Source organism: Sminthopsis crassicaudata, chromosome 1 (genome assembly GCF_048593235.1).
Source record: "Sminthopsis crassicaudata isolate SCR6 chromosome 1, ASM4859323v1, whole genome shotgun sequence".
NCBI lineage: Eukaryota > Metazoa > Chordata > Mammalia > Dasyuromorphia > Dasyuridae > Sminthopsis > Sminthopsis crassicaudata.
Genome location: NC_133617.1, coordinates 396,371,474 through 396,388,515, shown reverse-complemented (window position 1 = coordinate 396,388,515; position 17,042 = coordinate 396,371,474). Strand labels below are relative to the sequence as shown.

The following is a 17,042-nucleotide window of genomic DNA, read 5'->3' as shown; positions in this document are numbered from 1 at the left end:
TTATTATTTATTTTTTAGATAACACCTATTTATTTTTATATTTTCCCCCAATTACATGTAAAAACAATTTTTTAACATTTAGGTTTTTTTTTTTTTTTTAAGTTTTGAGTTCCAAATTCTATTCTCTCCATTTCCTCATCACTTCAGGTTTTTTTTTTTTAAATCATCCTGTTTGTCATTTTTATAGTCTAATAACATTCCATTACAATCATATATCACAACTTGTTCAGCCATTCCTCAATTGATTTTTAATTCTTTGCTAACAAAGAGAGCTGTCATAAATATTTTTACACAAATAAATTCTTTTCCTTTTAAAAAAAAAATCTCTTTGTGATATAGACCTAGTACTGGTAAAATTAGATCAAAGGGTATGCACATATACTTTGATCCAGCAGTGTTTCTACGGGGCTCATATCCCAAAAAGATCATAAAGGAGGGAAAGGGATCCACATGTGCAAAAATGTTTGTGGCAGCCCTTTTTGTAGTGGCCAGAAACTGAAACTGAGTGGATGCCCATCATTTGGAGAATGAATGAATAAGTTATGGTATATGAATGTTATGGAATATTATTGTTCTATAAGAAATAATCAATAGAATGATTTCAGAGAGGCCTGGAGAGATTTACATGAACTGATTCTAAGTGAAATGAGCAGAACCAGGAGATTATTATGCATGGCAACAAGATTACACAATAATCAATTTTGATGGATATGACTCTTTTCAACAATGAGATGATCCAGGCCAGTTACAATGATCTTGTGATGAAGAGAGCCATCTGCAGCCAGAGAGAGAACTGTGGGAACTAAGTGTGGACATAGCATTTTCACTCTTTTTGTTGTTGTTTACTTGAATTTTGTTTTCTTTATCATTTTTTTTCCTTTTTGATCTGATTTTTCTTGTGCAGCAAGATAATTGTATAAATATGTATACATATATTGGATTTAACATATATTTTAACATGTTTAACATATATTGGATTACTTGCCATCTAGGGGTGGGGGTGGGGGAAAGGAGAGATATATGGAACACAAGATTTTATAAGGGTCAATGTTGAAAAATTATCTGTGCATATGTTTTGAAAATAAAAAGCTTTAATAATAATAAAAAAGGGCATGCAAAATTCTGTAGTCCTCTAGGTATAGTTCCAAACAATGTATTAATTCTTTGTGAAACCTTTATTTGAGAAACTACACTATTTGACCAGCAATATCACTACTAGGTATATTTCCAAAGATGATTAGAGAAAAAGTAAAAGAACCTATATGTTCTAAAGTATTTACAGCGGTTTTCTTTGTGGTAGCAAAGAACTAGAAATTATAGGGATACCCATCAAATGGGTGAATGGTTGAACAAGTTTAGGCATATGATTGTGATGGAATACTACTGTGCTATAGGAAATAATGATCTCATTGATCTTAGAAAAACATAGTAAGACTTGCATAAAATAATGAAAAGCAAAATGAGCAGAACCAAGAAAACGTTATATATAGTAACAGCAATAATGTTTTAAGAATGACTGAGTGAATGTCATTTAACTATTATAAATATCCAAATAAATTACAAAAGACATGAAGAAAGATAGTATCTGCATCCAGAGAAAGAAATGACAGAAATATGTATAGAAAAATTATATACACCCACCCCCACATGCATACACATACACACACATACATATACATAAATACCTATTTGTATGCAGTAGTAGCCATATCTAGACCCAGTGGAGGAAGGAAGAAAAAACAATAAAAGAAATTTACATGATAATTTTATTACATATTTAAAAGTAGTAACAAGTGGTACATAATAGAGTTGCAGTTTCATGTGCAATCATCTTTTTAATTATACTGTTATAGAAAAATTTATTCCACAAATTAAAAATAAAATAAGCAAATATATGCATTAGTATCCCAGTTTTCTCACATCCCTTCCAACATTTATCATTTTTCTTTTTTTATATTAGCCAGTTTAATGGGTGAGGTGACACCTCAGAATTGTTTTAATTCGAATTTCTCTAATCAACAGTGATTTAGAACATTTTTATATGATTATAGATAGCTTTGATTTCTTCATCTGAAAACTTTTCATATTCTTTGACCATTCATCAATTGGGCAACGACTTATATTTTTACAAATTTGATTTAGTTCTCTATATTTGAAAAATGACAACTTTATCAGAGATATTTGCTATCAAAATCCCCCCCCCCATTTTTTCTGCTGTCTGTCTAATTTTGCTTGTATTGGTTTTGTTTGTCCAAGACTTTAAAAAACTTTATATAATCAAAATATCCATTTTACATTTTGCAATGATCTATCTTATTTGGTTCTAAATTCTTCCCTTATCCATAGATTTGACAAGTAAATGATTCCATGCTCTCCTAATTTGTTTATGGTATCACCCTTTAAGTCTAAATCATATTTCCATTTTGACCTTGTGTTATATATAGTGTGAGCTCCATTTCACTAACCAATGAGATCCATTTTATAGAAGAGGAAACTGAGGGAATAGGGAAAATGCCATGCCTCTGACCACATAGCCAGGACTGATTTCCAGGTTTCTTGCTGCCCAATTCTATGCTCATTCCTTCTTTCCTTTAGGAAGCCTTTCCTAATAACTCTAGCTCAGAATGATCCTTCCTTGAGCTTCTTTTGCATACAAAGATAAATCCACATATACACTGACATTTTGCTGAGTGAATGCTTTTATTGTGGTTGTGAAGCTATATATATATATAAAAATTTTCCCTAGCGATACTATGACCTCCTTCTCTTTGGATAGAGACTCTTTCTCTTTCTACACTTATGTTGCACTAGCACCAAGCCCAATGCTGTAACACAGCCTGGCAATTTGTGCTCCTTTCTCCATCCTCCGGATAGAAGTAGCTGCCATCCCTCAGAGAGCAAAGAGCATTCAATTACAGAGAGGTTAATGAGGGCTCCAGATGAACGGGTAGAAAAGATCCCTGAAAGTTACAAAACTGAAGCATCATGGAAAAAATCTCATCACACACATAAGAACCAGTGGCAGCAGCAGAGTAGAAGTAGGTCCTGAAGGTACAACTGAAGCAAAATTGGCGATGGTAGTTTGAATCCAATCTGTGTAGTTCTGAACCTGGGTATACACTCCTGGTCTGTGGGGTCGGGCACAACCTTCTCCCCAGCTCACCACCCCAACCTGGAACCAGGTATTATTGTCCTTACACACAAGAGGGCCTCCGGAGTCACCCTAAGAGGCGAGAGGGGGGAGGGAGAATGAGATAGAGATAGACAGAGGGAGGGCAAGGGCAAGAGGGAGAGAGAAGGGGGAGGGGAGAGAGAAACAGACAGACAGATAGGCAGAGACAGAGAGAGAGGGAAGGAGGTCAAAGAGGAGGGATGGGGGGGAAGAGAGGAGGAGGAGGCAAAGTTAGTCACAATAGATGTATGTTTAAATTTCAGGTCATTTACATCAGGGCTTCTTAAACTTTTTCTACTCATGACCCCTTTATGTGAGAGAAATTTTTGCATGACACCAGATATATAGATATATAAAATAGATATACAAATCAACAATTTCAGATCGTAAATGATAATTTCATAATCCCCACATTCAGTTGCAAGATTCTATATGGGGTTGTGACCCACAGTTTAAGAATCTGGAATCTAGATCCTGGAGATATGGAGAGAAATGGGATTGGAGAAAGAAGGATCCCAGAGCCTATTTCAGTCCCCATAGATTATATGGTTAATATGAACCCTGTGAAATTGTGATTTTTCTGTTGTACTTTGGGGAAATATTGAATTGTAAATATCATAAAACTGCCCCTATTTGATAGGAGCCTTCTTCCTAGTAGGACACACAGTAGAAATGCTGGGGCAGTTTTGCAAGCATTCTAAAAAGACTGAGGCGATTCTATAGAATGACTGTCTACTATAACTGCTAAGAAGGAATGAGGCTCAGAATGGCAGAATCAGAATTAGATTTGGATTTAAAAGTCCTGAGTTCAAGTATCCACTCTGCCACTTACCAACTGAATGACTTTGGACAAGTTTTATATCATGGGATCACAGACAGAGTCAGAGAAATCAGTTACCTGAGGTCACTAATTTTAGAGAAGAGGAAACTGAGATAGTAATTTTACTCATAGTCACTTGGTAAATCAAATCCAGGTCTCCTAATCTGATGCTCTACCCCTATTAATGTCTACTTTCCCTTGTTATTGATAAGCCCTGGCTAGATACCATAACTGGCTTGACATTAGAAATGAGTGTACAAATTGGGAGGAAGTGAGGGTGAGTCTCAACAAAAGAGAAGAGAATCTTAATGGTAGCACATTTTTGAAATCGGGAAGAAACAAAAGGAGCAGGGCAGGGCAGCTTCAGCCATCAAATCTTGGTAAAATGTCAGGGGAAGAAAAGATCCGAGTGGGAGCCCATTTTTCCCAGAGCATCTTGGGAATTTCTTGCTTTTCATGATTCTTTAGAGAATCTCCCTCTCTAATTCAGAAGCTGAGATGGAATTTTCTAGGGTCTGGGATCAATTTGAAAAACAACAACAACAAACAAACAAACAAAAAACAGAGGGATTCAGAAAGTCTTTGGGGAATCCAGAGACTATAACTGCCTCCCTTAATAAGTGAGTAATTCTATTCAGTTTGGAATTCAGCCCTGAATCTAAACTGGATTGGCAAGTGAATTAATGCAAACATGATCAAAGAACTACATCCAGCTGGGCCTACTAAGATCATGTTTTCCACCCCTCCAAGTCAGATATCTTTCCATCTACACTGCCAGGGTGTGTGCATATCACCAGCTGTATACCCTACCCCTCATTCTACCCCTTAAGCTGCAAATAGTAGTCAAATCAATACTACATTACAGACAGAATACTATGATTCTACTTATCATTCCTATGATTCCATAGATTTTTTTCAAGTCCAAGCTAAAATTCTTTTGAAGAAAGACTTTTCCTATCCATCTTAATTTAAGTTCCTTCCCTCAATGGATTTTTATCTGATTTGTCTTGTATATACATGCTTGTTTTTACATAGTTTTTTGCATGTTTCTCCCCATTAAGAACTCTTTTAAGATCTCTTGGAGAGCAGGGACTCTTTTACCTTTCTTTATCTCTCCAGTGCTTAGACTCATATTAAATGTTTAATTAATCTTTATTGATTGACTAATTGACAAATGAAAACTTTCTTTCCTGACTACCACTTCCTTACATACCAGCCTTCCTTGAATAAGATCTTTGAGGACAGAGATCCTCACACTTTTTGCCTTCTTATCTTCAACACTCAGAACCATACCTGGCACAGGCAGATATTTAATAAATGCTTTCCCCATATTGCATGATGCATCCATTAATTTAGTGAGAAACTGCTATTTGTCTGTGAACCTGAACAGCTTGTGAGAGGAAGGAGAGGAAATGCTCTTACCTGGCAGGCATCTTTTTGACCTTGCTCATACCCAGCACAGATCATGTCATCCAAAACCAGAGGTCGTCCTGAATCTGTGGGGTTATTGATGTGGTATTGGGCATCACAAGTTTTGGCATCAATCAGGGGAACCTGGACTCCTTGTAAGGTCAAGGAAACAGCTGGGGAAGAGAAGGTTTTTGCCCAAAAGGCAGCAAGCACTGGTTGGTGATTAAGTGGGTTATCCTGGTGTCTAAAGACCTGACTTAGAATCTCAGCTCTGCTACCTCCTACCTTAAGCAAATCACTTAATCTCTTGGCCTCAGTTTCCTCATTTGAAAAATGAGGTAATTTGACACGATGATCTTTAAAAGCCCCTTTCTATCTATACCTATGACCCTATAAGCTGACTCCAAGGAGAGGGAAATAATGAATTATAACTGTTTTAGGGACATCTTGAAGTCTTAACTACCCTAAAGGTGAACAAACTCTCATCCTATCTGAAACAGGCTACCATCTCCATTCCTGGCCATAATTTCCAAATCTTGTCAGTTCCACCTTCACCTCTTTGAGATGTGAGCTTCACTTGTTGGAATGTAAGTTTCTTGACGACAGGAATTGTATTACTTGTGTCTTCCCAGCACTTAGCACAGAATCTGGTTCCTAAAAACACTTAGTAAATAATTTTTTATTTATTCACGTATATTACCTACTCATCCTATTGTCACTAGTAGATTTCCTCACTGGCCAGTCTTCATAACTCCTACCCCACTCTACTTCACACCTACCATAGAATCACATGGAATCTTAGAACTGAAAAGAATCCGCTAGTCCTACCGCCTTCATTTTTTCAAATGAGGAAGTTAAAGCCCAAAGATTGGGAAAGACTTGCTCAGAGCCACACAGCTAATTAATTGTAGGGCTGAGATTCAAACCGAAGACTTCTGCCTCTAAATCCAATGTTTTTTCACTCGTTCTCACTTCTACTTTCACTCATTTTTTTCTTCCTACTTCTCACTTTCAGAATGCCCTCCCCACCTTTTTTTTTTTTTTTTTTTTTTTTTGGCATATTCCAATTCTCAGAATTGTTCAAGTTCTGGTTCAAATGTCACCTTCTTCACAAGACCTCTGATTCCCCTAGGTCAAGCTTTGTTGTTGTCATCATTGTTCAGTTGTATCTGATTCTTTGTGGCTCCATTTGGGATTTTCTTGGCAAAGATACTGTAGTGGTTTGCTAATTCTTTCTCTCACTCCTTTTACAGATAGAGAAACTGAGGCAAACAAGGTCTAGTGACTTATCCAAATTCACACAGCTAATAAGTGTCTGAGGTTGGTTTTTAACTCAGCAAGAGGAGTCTCCTGATTCTAGACCCATTACTCTATTTATTGCACCATCTAGCTGTCCCAAATGATATATACACATTTTTTTTTAAATGTATGAATTTTGGTTGTACCTAGTCATTTACAGTTAGTCTCATCATTTGAATGTAAGCTCATTTAGAGCACAGACAATTTTTTTTTGCCTTTCTTTGGATGCCAAATATTTAGTACAATGCTAAGTGCTTACTTAACTTAAAAACAAATGCTTTACTAAAACTCTTGTTAACTGTTAAGTCACTAACTGTTCTAGATAATAACATCAAGATTGCAAAAATATATGCTGCTTCTGTCACAATTCATTGTGATATTGAACAAGTCATTTTCCTTTTCTGGCCCCCAGTTCTCTTATCTGTAAAATTAGGGGTTTGGGTTAGAGGATCTCTAGGGTTCTTGACAACTCTAGGATACTGCATCCTATGAGGCAGTTAGGTGGCACAGTGAGTAGAGTACGGGCCTGGAATCAGGAAGACTCATCTTCCTGAGTTCAAATCTTGTTTCAAATACTTACTAGCTGTGTGACCCTAAACAAATCACTTAATTCTGTTTGCCTCAGTTTCCTCGTCTGTAAAATGATCTGAAGAAGAAAATGGTAAACTACTCCAGGGTCTTTTCCAAGAAAACCCCCAAGGGTGTCACAAAGAGTTGGACACAACTGAACAACAATACAACACAACAATGGTGAAGTTGGGACTCAGAACCAAGTCTCCTGGCTAGGACTAAGGCTCTATATAATCTCTGTCCTCAAGGAATATAGTATCTAAGGAGACTGCATTATGTCCTTAAATAAAACAGTGTTCAGTGGAACAGACATCCAAGGCTGCACAAATTCAAAAAAAGGAGGCATTCCTATATGTGGGGGTAGTCAGGAAATGCTCAAAGGAGGCTAGGACTCAAAGATGTAAAGGCTCAAGCCTAGAGATTGGTAATTGATTGAGCACACTTACCCTATAGCTCACCTTACCTCTTTCATAGGTTTTTCCCCATCCAGTCACCCAGCACAGAGTTCCACTAACAAAGTGGGTCTGGGGTTCTGGGAGGCACACTGGCATGATCTGAGAGGGAGAGCCCAGTTGTATCAGTGCAATGTCCCCCTTGGGGCTATTGGTTCCTCTTTGGTAGGAAGGGTGAATGATGATTCTTCTCACAGATGCAAAGGAGGAATTGGGTGGGAATGTATACAGCTTCAGCTCTCCCAACATCACTCGATAATATGAAGGCCTCTGGGAACTAGAAGGGAAATAAAGATCAGACCAGCTGAGGGGCTAATCTGCTTGATAAAGAGATCAATGTTCTTCTCAAACCACTTGAGATTAATTATTTGGTGTGAGACTTGAATTTATTCTCTTTGTACTTATATATGTATTTGTTGTCTACTCTATTAGAATATAAGCTTTTCAAGAACTGGAATTATTTCATTCTTTGAATGTATTCCTAGCACCTAGAACAGTGCCTTGGCGTATAGTAGGGGACTGTTAGGTGGAATAGTGGGTTAAGAGAGTTAGATTTGGAGTTAGGAAGACCAGGGTTCAAATCCTACCTCAGACATTTACTAGGTGATTCACCTTGGACAAATTAGTTAACCTTTCTCTGTTTGTTTCTTCATCTATAGAATGAGGATGTGTTGTGAGGATAAATTGAGATAAGATGCATTGCAAAACCTAAATTGCTATTTAAATACTATTCTTAATAAGTGCCTGTTGATTGATTGATTCAGCAGAGTGAAGTTTCAAGTTAACAAGAATTTATTTGAGTACCTGCTATATGCCAGGCACTGTGATAAATTCTTCCCTTGTCTATCTCTCCTAGGATGGTTTTATGTTTATAGATGGGAGGAGTTATCTACTGTGGTATTATTGGATATAGGGGAAAAGTTATCTGCTCATGAATATTGTGGTTCTCTTCCTAAATGGCTGTGTGATCTTGAATAAAATACTTCCTTTCTCTGTGTCCCCATTTTTTCATAAAATGAAAGACTTAAACTGGGGTCACTCATTCATTCAAGAAACATTAATATCAGATGTCAGCTTTGTGTGTAAGGCACTCTGCTATGTACTGGGGCCCAGAGAAGAGAAAGGATTTGAAGTTTTATAGCCAGGGGATGATAAAGAAGAGACTGCAACCAGCTACTTTTCTCCCAGAACAAGACCCTTTCCACTGAGTTCCACTGCTTCTCCATCTTTCATAATTTATTACTTTGAAAGCTCCCCCTACTGTGTAAAGATAAAGGAAGGCTCACAGGATCAGAGATTTGGTCCTGGAAGAGACCTTAAAAGTCATCTTAACTATAATCCTATATTTTATAGATAAGAAAATTGAGACCCAGGGAAGGGTATCCATGCCTATATAATGGAATCTGAAGGAAGAATGGTGGGAATGGAGTTTCCTAGAGACTATATAGATTTTAGGGAATCATTGAATTATTGAAGTGATTGTTCCCTCCTTTTCTCCTTCCACCCCTTTTTCTGTCCCTTTCTCAAGTTACATAGCCCTACATAGGAATTGTGGATTAGAATAGGAAATTCAATGTGGAAGTAGAAATTTAAGATCCCTTGCCTCCCCACATCTTACTTTTAGGTTTAGGTACACCCAGCTCAACTTGCCAAGGACCTTACTCACCTGCTAAAGCAATGAGCTGCAGTCAGTACCCAACTCGGATGGATGAGAGAGCCTCCACAGATATGAAGTCCTGTTGAGATCCTTAGGCTGACTTGCCATGGCCACTGTCCTTTCTGGGCATTCTGCCCTCCTACAATTTTCCCAGCTACCTTAGAGTTTCCACATACTATTGAAAGAGAATGAGACATGTAGGTTTTAGGACTTCCCCTTTAGTCCCATTTCTCTCTCAAAAAACCAGTGTCTTTCCAGTCTTCGTTGTTCTCTCTGATACTGGACATCTTGGCCATTCTACCCAAATACCACCCTCTGACATCCCACAGGCCTCCCTGCTTTTCTAAAGCATTTCTGTTTCCTACTTTTTCCCTACAAACTACAATTCCCTCCTGGGACCCAAGGATTCTTAAGCCCCCAGCACTCAAGTAATAATTCTAGGTCACACAGTCCTTCACAATTTACAAAGTGCCTTCCTTCCAAATAACACTGGTAGATAGGTAAAACATTATTAACTACATGTCGAGGAAATGGAAGCACTGATAGATGATAAGGTTTGGCTCAGAGAACACAATTATCTGAGAATTATCTGTCACCTAAAAGAACCCAAGTATCTGAACTTGGACTTGAAGCCAGGGCCTCTGATTCTGTAACACTATGTTATGTACACCTGTTTTGGCTCTCCATATTGCTGTCCCAAGGACTAGGCCAACAAACTAACTGTTCTCACCATATTTTTCCAGGATTAGCTCCTTACCTTTTGGCAGGCTGTTCCCATGGACACCTGAGGGAGATTAAAAAGAAATAAAGAGGCCAAGGTCTAATTATTATTCCAGCATCTCCAGATTTAGGAGGTATTGAGGGGGGTGGTACATCCCAGATGCCAGGGAAAGGAGACCAGGCAAAGGCAAGAGGGTTTCCCAGCATTCCACCCTAGAACTTTTTCATTGTTCCCCATCCAGTCCCATTTCCCTCCTTAGCCACTCTGGTACTCACCAGACTCTGTGGCAACCTAGTTTCATAGGATCCCCTCTCAAGGAAGAGATGCAAGATCACAGAAGATCAAGTACATACTAGGTTGACTAGATAGTCCACTCAAACCCAGAAGAAGCTCACCATGGAACAGTAGCAGCAGTAGTGTGGAGAGCAGGAAAGAACAGACAGATGGTCCCATGAGCACCCCAAATAACAGAAGCAGATAGGAGCTCACCCTCCCAGGTCAGAGTCCTTGGGGTGGTTCCCACCAGGGAGGGGCAAGATAGATCATAAAACAGAGTACTGATTTCCTGTTCAATGAATACCAGCTGCTCAAGCTCCTGTTGCCTCCTTTCCCTTTTTTGGACAAAATACATCTGAATACAGTGGAAAGAATGGAAAGGCAGTGACTCCCTTTTTCCCAAAAGCTATTCCCTCAAGCCAACCTTTCCTGCGATTTTAGAGTATAATTGTCTGAGAAGAGACACCCCAGTAAAGTAAAAAGAGCACTGGATTTAGAGTCAGAAAGTTTGGATTCAAATCTCACCTTATTACCCTTGGGATGCTGGATAACTGTTTTGAAAATAGCCTTTTAAAAATTCTTTATCAATATGTTAATTAATCAATCAATTATATATCACCTTCATTTCCAAATTCAGCCCTTCTCCCTCATCTTTTCAGAAAGCTGCCTCTTGGAACAAAGAATACAAAATAGAGAGAAGTAATGAGGTAACTAACTTAACTGTGACAATATTTTACTCCCATAGGCTCTAAACTCTGCACAGCTGAAGGTAGGGCGCAGGGCATGTATAGCAAATCCTAAATCCCATTTTTGCAGCTCAGAGAGATAGAAATTTGCATAGAATTATCTCCATTTTACAGATGAGGCAACGAAGTCTATGAAAGGTTGTTACTTGCCAGTGATCACATAGTGTCTGAGTAAATCACCATTTGACTGTGGGACTCCTGATTCCATATTCTAGCAACAATATCAATCAATCTGCCTACCTGGGTCTTAATTTTCTTATATGTGAATGAGAGGACTAGAAGAAGTAACTTCTTCCAACTCCAAGAAATTCTATGAAAATATCATTGCAACTGCTCTAGGGCTAAGGGATGCTTCCCCTGTGGATTTGCCTTTTAAAAGACTTCTTCCCACCCCCTCACCCAGCAGGGAAAGTAGAAGGCTTAAGCCAAAGGAATAATTCCCTTAAGTTACCATAGGAACAAATCAGATGATGCAAGAGTGTGGCATAATTAAGAGCATCTTGAAATAATTGTCAGGAGTCCTAGAGATGAGAATAAACTGAGATTGGCAAGAAAAATGAAAGACTGCAAAAAGGTCTGAGGTTTGAAAATCTATAGTAGGAGAATAAAAAGAAGGAAAGAATGGAGATCCTCCCCATGGTGGGGTGGTGATAATGACAACAGAGAGTTTACTTTGCTTCCATTTTCTTTGCCAGTGAGACTGATGTTTGCAGTAGAAATGAAGAAACAAAAATTATTAATGGTTAGATGAAATACATAAGGAGATAAGGCTTTGGTAAATAGCACTCACTTGTAATAGATTGGGGGTGGGGTGGAGACAAGGAGAGAGAGAGAGAGAGAGAGAGAGAGAGAGAGAGAGAGAGAGAGAGAGAGAGAGAGAGAGAGAGAGAGAGAGAGGAGAGAGACAGAGACAGAGAGAAAGAGAGAGACAGAGACAGAGAAGTAGACAGATAAATAAGTAGATAGACAAAGAAACCAGTAAATAGACGATAGATAGATAGATAGATAGATAGATAGATAGATAGATAGATAGATAGATGATAGACAGAAAGACAGGGAAGTAGCAAAGTAGGTAAATGGAAAGTCAGAGAGACACATAAACAGATAAGTAGAGCATTAATTAAGCATGTAATATGTACCAAGCAAGTACTAAATACTGAAGATACAATTAAAAAAAAAAATAAGACTTTTCCTTTTCTCAAGGAGTTTACATCCTAATAGGGAAAACAAAACCTAAAAAGGCTATGGAAAAAGGGTTGGTGGTAGCGGACTGAGAAGTGGGAGAATACCATAGAATGCAATGAGTTGGACTGGGAGTGAAATGAGGATGACTGGGGCTCCTCATGAAATGGTGATCCTAGCCAGGAACTCAAAATAGGCCTCACTTGGCTTAGATGAACTGTTACAAAAACAAATAGCAATGACTGCTGAGCCACTGTAAGTAATATTTGAAAGATCATGGAAAAAATACTCCAAGATTGAAGAAGGGTAAATGTCCTGATTTTCTTCTCTCTTTTTTCTCTTCTCTTTTTTTTTCTTTATTCTTTTCTCTATGTCTGTCTCTCTTTCTCTGTCCCTCATCTCTGTCTGTCTCTTTGTCTCCATTTCCATGTCTATCTCCATTTTCATCTGTTTCTCTGCCTCTGTCTCTGTCTCTCTGTCTGTCTGTCTCACTTCAGAGTAAGACCTATTTTTGGATGTACCAATGAAGAAATTTGTTTTGTTTGACCATGTTTATTACAAGGGTTCCCCACACACACAATGGGAAGGAGACAAAATAAAATTTTGTTAATTAAAAATGGAATAAAACAAAAGAAAAGTAGTTATAAAGTGTCAAGGTGTTTTCATCAAAAATGGGTCATGACAGATTAACTTTATTTCCATTTTTATAAATATTATTAAACTAATAAATGAAGATTAATAGTTATTACAAAAATAGTTTACCTGGAATTTATTAAAATTTGTATACACTGAATAATACAGTTCTTATAGAGAAAACAGGCATGGATTAGATAAGAATACAAATAGATGGATTCCAAGCTCTTGGATGGCCAGACTCTGAATAGTTATTAGTGGTTCATCAGCAGTGTGGCCCAAGGTGATAGACCTATTCCAGGGCTCTGTCCTTGGTCCTGAAATATTATTGTTGTTGTTTTTTCAATGACCTTGCTAAATACATGGATGGTACATTGATTACAGCTTAAGAGAACAGGAATCTGGGGGGGAGGGAGATAGCCAACATACTGCATGATAGAGTCAGAATCCAAAAGGAGCTGCACAGACTAGAGCATTGAAATGAAGCTAATGAGATGAAACTGAGTCAAGATACAATGAAAGTCTTTCATTTGGATATAAAAAATCAACTTCACAATCAAAAAAATGGGGAAATCAACTTCACAAACACAAACACAAAATGGAGGAAAAACAGACAACAGTTGTTCTGAAAAAAATATCTGGGAATTTTAATGAACTGCAATTTAAAGAACTCTATATGAGTCAGCAATGTTAGGAAAAAGGATAAGACAATTTTGGGCTTGAGTAAGAGGGTCATAACTTCCAGGAAAAGGAAGATAATATCACCAATGTTCTTAGCCTTGATCAGACCACATTTGGGATATTGGGCAGAGCAGTTTTTAACAGATATTATTAATGTCTAGGGAACATCCATTAGAAGGGTCGTTGAGTCCATAACATATGAGGATTGGTTGAAGAAATTAGATATGTTTACTCTGGAAAGGAGAAGTCTCAAGGTCTGTCTCTGTGTGTGTTGCTAATGTTGTTGTTATTTTGCTTGTTTTTTGGGGGGTGGCACTGCCATATGGAAGAGGGATTTGACTTGTTTAGTAGGATCCAAGAAAGTTATAAGTGGCAAAAAAGCACATTTAGGTTTGATGTCAGGAAAAACTTCCTAACAATTGGAGTTCTCCAAAAATGAATTGGGTTGTCTTAAGAAATGATGAGTTGGGGGTTGTAGACATAGTATCAGAATGGAGAAGAAAGCCCAAGATTGAGCCCCATGACAAACTTTACAGAAAACAATAATAAAAAGGCCTTGAAGCTTGGGATATAATTCTCCATACCTTAGGACTAGAACTGGGTCACACCAATAACTGCTAAAAATAAAATAAAACAAAATAAATAAATAAAAATGAGCAGGGAATGGAGCGAGAACCCAACTATAGACAGCTATTGTGGAGATAGAGAAGATCAGGGTTCCTATTCAGAGGAAGATAAAAGAGCTTTTTTAAAAAGTCACTTCTTTTTTTCAAAAGGCCCAAGTCCAAAAAAGATTTCTTAGAAGAATTTAAAAAGGATTTTGAAAATCAAATAAGATAAATTGAGGGGAAATTAGGAGGGGAAATAAGAACAATTGTAGGAAATCAAAAAAATTATGAAAAGAAACTCAATCAACTGGAAATAAAGAACTGAAAACTTAAGAAAGGAAATAATTCCTTAAAAACTAGAATTGGAAGGAATTCTGGGATTCTAATCTCTTCATATTTCCCCCACAAACAAGACAAAACTGCACCTTAGGGCAAACAGAGCAATGAAAAACAAGTAGGAGTTGAGGTAAAACAGTGGTCCTCCTGGGACAATTGTAGAAAATCTCAGAAAGATACCAAAACAAAATTTGGCCCCTGTGAAGTATAAACATTCCCAGTGTAGATCTACTAAAACAATACATCCTAGAACTGGCTAGGTCCGGAGATAATCTTAATCCCAGCCAAAGGAATTTTCACTTCCCAGACAGTATGGGGAGTCTAGCATCTGGGCTGGGGAATATTGAGGGAACCTCTATGGATAAGGAATGTCAGGCCCAGCTATATTGCTGAAGTGCTGCCTTGGATGAGAAGGAACCAACTCTTACGTGATGAGTATAAAAACAGTAGAGCAGGGATGCTGCTGGCTGCAAGCACTTATGGGAAAGGGGTGTTCTTGGTTTGTGGTTCCAGGCTAGAGAGGAGAACTGAAGGAGGCACCATTTCCCCACAACACACACACACACACACACACACACACACACACACACACACACACACACACCAAGATTAAATAACAGGCTATTATTTATTTAAAAGCAACCACATTATGGGAATGGGAAAGGCTGAGGTTCATCTTCAGAGCAGGATACTGAAGTTTAAAAAGCCTAAAAATAACATTAAATGATTACCTTCCCAAAAAGAATTCATAGAAGGACTCAAAAACAAAAGTAAAAATGAAACGAGAGAGATCAATATAAAACTAAAAAATTAGAAAAAAACAATATGATTCTGAAAAGTCAGTCAACTAACTAGAAAAGGAGAGCCACAATCTTTAGAAAGAAACAGACTTTTCAAAATTAGACTTGGTCAAGGGGAAGTCTGTGAAGTTATAAGAAACCAAGAAATAATAAAACAAAATAATAAGAATGAAATTAGAAAAGAATGTGAGATATCTCAGGAGAAAAACAAAAGGTTTAAAGAGCAGATCAAGAAGTGAAAATATAAAAATAATTGAACTATCTGAAGCTATAATAAAAAAAACAATCTTGATATTATGATGCAAGAAATAGTTAAAGAAAATTGTCTAGAAGTGTTAGAACAAGAAGAAAAAATAAAAATGGAAAAAAACTCACTGATCATCACCTGAAAGAGATCCTAAAAGAAAAACCAATAGGAGCATCATTGACAAATTTCAAAACCCTAAATCAAATAGAAAATTTTACAAGCAATAATAACAACATAAGTGAAAAGCATTGGAGCCACAATTAGAATTACACAAAACTTATAAATGACTACAATAAAAGACCACAAGTCTTGAAATACTATATATCAAAGATGAAAAGAACTAAGATTGAAAACAAAAATATTATATCTTACAAAATTAACTATAATCCTGAATGGAAAAAAAACAAAGATTCAATGAATTGCCATATTTTCAAGATTTTGTTGCCAAAACAAAAATTTGACATATAAGATCCAAGAGAAATATAAGGTAAACATCAAAGTTTAATTTCAAGGGACTCAATGAGGACAAACTGTTATGATTTATATGTGGAAAATTAAACTATATATCTAAGACTGTCATTAATAATTGGATAATTCAAAAGAAAGATTGGGACAGAGCAAAATATGATGTGATTCTAAAAAGCAAAACTGCATAGGAAAAGTTAAAAACAGTAATTATGTTATATGACTGAAATTGAAAAGCAAGAACTAACACAGAGGGGTAAGGGGATAAAGGGAGGAAGGCTGATAATTCTGAATTTCTACTCACACTGGGAATGGTTTAAAGAGGGAACAATAAATATATACATATATGTGTATGTATACACTATATAGATACACTATAATACATATATGTGTGTGAATATGTATGTGTTTAAACTCTCCAAAATTTATTAAGAAATGAAAGGTAGGGAATAGGATAAAGCAAGATATAGAAGGATGTGTTTATTAACAGGAGTGCAATAAGATGTGTAGATTAATGGGAAAGGGATAAAAAGGAAGAGAGAAGGTTGGGATGGGGAGTGGGGATGGAGTAAAAAGGTTAAGTAATAGCAAGACAAGGTAGTGAGTAAAAATAAAGTAGGAGAGTTAACAGGGATAGGAATTACAAGATAAACACAAACATAATAATAATGATCAGGAGTAGAATTTTATTAGGAAAAAAAAGTAGGGGTAACAATCATCGATTTCAGACAAAGCCAAAGTTTAAAAAGAGAAATCCATATTATAAGGCAACTATATCAATATTGTTTTAGACCATTCAAAACAACTAGATAGTATAAGGTTGAAATATTACTGTAGCAGAGGAAATGAGTTAGTGATTTAGAAAAAAATGAAAGGACTTTGACCTAAGAAGAATGATGTTTTTCACCTTTACAGAAATAAAGGGCAAATAAGCATAGTATAACCTTACATCGATTTATATGAATAT

General features: G+C 36.9%; 1 protein-coding gene across 3 annotated transcripts; it reads right to left on the bottom strand.

Annotated features, from left to right (window-relative positions):
* Nucleotides 1-1,940: 1,940 nt before the first annotated feature.
* LOC141549866 (serine protease 30-like) lies at nt 1,941-10,494 on the bottom strand. Of its 3 annotated transcripts, XM_074279867.1 has the most exons (6): nt 10,377-10,494; nt 10,138-10,164; nt 9,390-9,555; nt 7,735-8,000; nt 5,415-5,575; nt 1,941-3,223 (listed from the first exon to the last, which is right to left on the bottom strand). In XM_074279867.1, the coding sequence occupies exons 4-6, from the start codon at nt 7,970-7,972 to the stop codon at nt 2,984-2,986; spliced, it is 639 nt and encodes a 212-aa protein (XP_074135968.1). In that variant the 5' UTR covers nt 7,973-8,000; nt 9,390-9,555; nt 10,138-10,164; nt 10,377-10,494; the 3' UTR covers nt 1,941-2,983. The 3 variants fall into 3 exon arrangements, with proteins under 3 accessions (XP_074135968.1, XP_074135970.1, XP_074135969.1); XM_074279869.1 differs by lacking the exon at nt 10,138-10,164 and having other exon boundaries at nt 10,365-10,493; XM_074279868.1 differs by lacking the exon at nt 10,377-10,494 and having other exon boundaries at nt 10,138-10,289.
* Between the last annotated feature and the right edge of the window lie 6,548 nt (nt 10,495-17,042).